Genomic DNA, 5,017 nt, shown 5'->3' with positions numbered 1-5,017 from the left:
GGACATATCTGAGGAGATGACCTACTTCCGGTAGCTTAATGTTTGCTGTTATAATATTCACTTGTCATGGAGTCTACAGACACTTAACATCCGACCAGGAAGCACATTTTGACGAGAGAAATAAAAAAAAACCCAACACCACTCTACAAAACAATTTCGCTAGTTCGTCACAGGCAGCCAGTGTATCATCGTGATTCTTCGACCATGGAAGGAAAGGTTCATGCTAATATGACTCTACGTGAGAATTTTACCTACATAAACTATGAACTCAATCGAGCTCTTGCGGCTGACTATTTGTTTGTGACCGTCTTAATTACGGTTCTGTTGATCAGTGGAGTTTTTGGCAATCTTCTGGTAATCAAGGTCTATTACTTTAACATCAGGGTGGATCCACTGAGTGGTAGGGCCTTTCTCCCTGCCTTAGCCGTCATGGATTTACTGGCCTGTGTGGCTGGTTCCACCATCTACATGGTACAAAACTTGCAGCCAGCCTCGTTTTCGGGGGACGCTCTCTGTAAGTTTTACTACGTACTGGCTTACAGTTGCACCATGGGAGCGTCGATTATGCTGGTAATCATCTCCGTATATCGTCACCGTAAAGTATGTACACCTTTCAAAAAACAATTTCCAGTTTTGTTGGTCAAATTATCACCATTCATCGCTGGAGTTACTGGCCTGATCATGACCCTTCCCATGATTCCCGTGGTTGGAGAATTCCAGTACTTGCATAAATTCTACAAACAACACGGTCAAAAATGCACCGTATTATACAACACAACCCTGAAGGTCTACTTTTGGATTTACTTTGTCGTGATCGCTTCTGTGTTTTTCGGTACGTGTGTGGTGATAAGCTTCATAAGTTTTCGTATCCACAGAATCATCAAGAAACAAATCCAATTCCGGAAGTCAAGCATGGCAAGATCCGACACCAGTTTTTCTCCCAACCCTCAGCCGTCTGGAGCAGAAGAATCGGAGTCAGAACAACAAAGCAGCAGCCGAAGTCGTGGAAGCCGGAAGTCTCTTGCGCACGGAAGTCTGAACGGAACGCTCAAGCAGGCGGTTAAGCCGAGGCACAAGCGGGAGAAACGGGAGTACGCCGTCATGTTTCTGCTCATATCCATCGTGTACGTGGTCACGTGGTTACCGACGCTGGTGGTCAATGGGGTGAAGGTTTTAAGTCATGGGATAGAGGAACACTCCGCTCCCCCCGTTTACATCACCCTCAGGTTCCTCAACAGCTTGTTCACGCTCAATAACGTGGCCAATCCGTTCATCTATTTCAAATTCGACCGTGAGTTTCGAAAACACTTTTTGTCTTTCCGTTGTAAGAGATGATTGTAAAAAGACGTCTTGAGCGTTGTGAAAACATGTAAATATAAAACAAGTAGGATTGTGTACTGTGTATATATATGTTTTTCAATTTGATGGCTAATTTTTTTAGTCGCTATCGAACCAATTGATTTTGTTTTCTCTAACGAAAAATATGCACAGCATGCAAAATGAGATTGCAATTGGATTATCCAATCGGATTAATCGAATAATTAGTATATGCTCTAAGCATCTAGGATCCCTTCCGGATAAAAAACAATATACTAGGCTTCCGGGTTATCAAGTTACGTAGCCTGGAACACTCCTCTCTATGTTTGTGACATACACGAGTTTTCACTCCGAGGAAACCCGGCCGGCAGTAAGTAGGAATATTTCCGGTGTACCTAACTTTATCATTATACTGTGGACAGTTATTTTCATTGTTACTTTTGGAAAGATTAATAAATGGTTATATTTTTGTTTCGTAATTATAGTGACTCGTTTGGTGTTGTCCGCAAATAATTTAATTCTTGTGGTAACGCGGCATTTGATTGGATAGAAAAATTTAGTTAAATTTGTATAACCTGGTTTGCACGTCACAAGACACGTCACAATGCACCAACGTACTAATTCACTTGACGTTACGTTTGAATTTTGAACAGATTTATATCATTTTTAAAAGTAAAACGGACTCAATTTGTACAGCAAATTCCAGAAAATTAAATTATAAGGAATGAACTCAATATCTACCCAAGTTATACTCGTATAACCTGGGTTGGAGCAATTTACGCTTTTTTATAATCCGCTTCGCGGATTATAACTTTAGCGTAAATTGCCCCAACCCAGGTTATACGAGTATAACTTGGGTAGACATTGAGTTCATTTCTTAAATAAATCTAAATGCATAAACAGTATTACATAAGCAAAACATGTTCCATTCCGGCACCCCTAAATTTGAAATATTCATATTAATTTTGTTTTTCGAACTCAATAGGTGTTGAGATATTTCGGTTAAAGATTTTTTTTAAAAAGGTACATACCCAAAAAGTAATGAAAAACGAGCCGTTTAAAATTAATTTCCTCATCATTGTTTAGACAAGTTGGGTTCATTCGGGTCCATTAGATATTAAATAGACGTACCGGTGCATCACTAGAAACCCGAAAATGAATTCTCAAAAATTACTTTCAAAATTAAAAATCAAAACACCAGTGCCTATACTTTATCTGTTGGGCATTATTATAGTTCTTGGTGTAATTTTTCAAAATATATGCTATAAGACTAGGTACATTGTTTATCTGTTGATATAAATTGACTGTTAATAATTTTGTTGTCGGCGAAATGCGTCGGCAACCCCTCCCCCCCCCCCCCTTCCCGTGTTAAATTATCTGGATTCAAGTAAAAATGTTGCGCAGAGCAAGCAATGAGGAAGTTTTACACTTCAAAATTGACAATAACAAACCTATGTTGAATTAATTAAAATCTTGAAACTTTTCTCTTTTCCGATTTCGAGAAAAAAAATTATGCACTAGAAATGATTCAGAAAATGTAAAATCATATGTTTTTATTAATTAGTATTAATAGATGTCGGAGGTAAAAAATTAAAACTCCGCAAACTTATAACAATATTGCGCGAGGTCGGGAGTCGGTGGTCCGAGCGCCTTGACCGTCGCTCTCCAACTGTCGAATAATTAAACATGGCCAACAATTACTTATAGATAACAAAACACAGTTTTAACAATAGCAATAGAGAATAATAGAAAAGTAAATATAAAGAGTTACTTCAATTAACGGATTACTTAGATAAACTGAGAGTCAATTTAGAGTGTCCAGATCAAAGTCACTCAGTGTGAGTGACAAGGGAAAATGCGTCATGTCCATGGGGTACATTTTACACGGTGATAATATGACGGGCATCTTTTCGGAAATTAACCGATGCGGATAACGCGCGATCTCGTTCTTGCTGTCTCTTATACTCCAAATTACATCATAATTTCTACATTTTTGGTTATATCTAATAGGATTGTAGATTTGAAAAAAAAACCCAGTTTGTTTTCTAACAATGAACACATATAAACATGTATTAATTAAGCACATTAGTTCATGGGGGTGAAATCTGAAAATTGAAATCTTTACAAAATTTGTTTATGCACCATCCACATTTCATAATTTACACATCATGACAATTTTGCAAAATGTATATAATGTATGTTACACATTTCCTTTAAGGTTTATTTTTTTTAATTCTTAGAAACGTTTATAACCTAATAAATAAATTTAGTTATCTTATGCCGAAAATCGACTGCCTTCGGTTTTATTTCCAAAGGAAGGGGGAGGTGAATAGTGTTTAGTTAATCATACTATTACTATATATACTATATTATATCATTTTACTCACAGTTTTCAATTTTTTATTTTCTGTGTTATAAACTAACACACACACACATTCTCTCTCTCTCTCTCTCTCTCTCTCTCTCTCTCTCTCTCTCTCTTTTCAACACTCCCACACGTTATTAGTTACATAGTTGTAAAGTAATTGACAATATAATACCATTAAATTTTAAATTGCTTATTAAGAGCTATTTGAAAAATCTCGATAGAAATTACTTAAAAAATTAGTAGTGCTTTGCATTTTTGTTTTGAGATTACAATGACAATGACAATGAAATTCTTTATCCTCTTAATGCATGATTAGAAGTGTCGAGAAAAAGCCAATAAACAATAATACATATGATGTAATACTCGTACATGTGTTGAAGGTAGATGATTGTTTTAATAAATAATATATTTAAAAAAAACCTTCAACTTTATTTGTTTAACTACTATTGATAAACAAGATCTACAATGTATATTAATATCAGTGGCGTCGGAAGCAAATTGAAAGTGTGTGTGTGTGTGGGGGGGGGGGGGAGAGCTAGACTAATTTGACTAATCATCAGATATCTTGACAAGCAAAATGAAAAAAAAAAAACCCTATTATCTAAAATCATGACAATCCTAATCCGGGGGGGGGGGGGGGGGGGGGCAGAGTAAGTACAGGCCTGCATACAAAAAATTGAATAAACATGGAGTCCCCCCCCCCCACTTTTCTGTGACAATGTAAAAATTCAAATGAAAATAAGGAAATAAACAGTGAAATTGAATTGAAAAGTATACCTGCCCCCCCCCCCCCCGGAATAGGATTTTCAGAATTTTGGAAAATAACATTTTCCCTTATCTTTTTTTTTGCTTGTCAAGAATTTTTGGATGAGTCTGCCCCCTCCCCCTATTTCAAAAACGACGCTACCTGCCTTGAGTTTACCTATAACCTTTAACATCTTACCTATCAATTTTTTTTCTCCAAAATCATAACTTCCTATTCCGGTGGGGGGGGGGGGGGGGGGGGCTAGTATAATTCCCATTTTCAGTATATCTATTCACATTTCATTCTGTTTAAAGAAAATTTAGGAACAATTGTGTTCGCTGCGAGAAAAAGTGAGGGGGGGGGGGGGGGCTAGCCCCTCCCGGATGCTATGCGTCTAATGGTTAGCTCTAACTTTGCAAAAAAAAAGGGGGGGCTAAGCCCCTCCTAGCCCCCCCCCCCCCTCCCCGGTTCCGACGCCTATGAATATATTTCGTTGGCACGGATGTAATCGCAAAGGGGTCATTAATGTTGGAGAAAGCCGGAGTGCCCGGAGAGAACCCACGTGTCCTGTTTTATATACGTCACTT

The 5,017-nt window shown here is 37.7% G+C and overlaps 1 protein-coding gene across 1 annotated transcript; it reads left to right on the top strand.

The window, feature by feature from the left end:
• Positions 1-204: 204 nt before the first annotated feature.
• LOC128185197 (cholecystokinin receptor-like) lies at positions 205-1,335 on the top strand. The gene has a single exon (XM_052854855.1). It carries the CDS (start codon positions 205-207, stop codon positions 1,333-1,335), a length of 1,131 nt encoding a protein of 376 aa, XP_052710815.1.
• Positions 1,336-5,017: the final 3,682 nt, after the last annotated feature.

Source organism: Crassostrea angulata, chromosome 5 (assembly GCF_025612915.1).
Source record: "Crassostrea angulata isolate pt1a10 chromosome 5, ASM2561291v2, whole genome shotgun sequence".
NCBI classification, from domain to species: domain Eukaryota; kingdom Metazoa; phylum Mollusca; class Bivalvia; order Ostreida; family Ostreidae; genus Magallana; species Magallana angulata.
The sequence above is the reverse complement of the archived record's forward strand: the minus strand, read 5'-3'. Positions and strand labels throughout refer to the sequence as shown.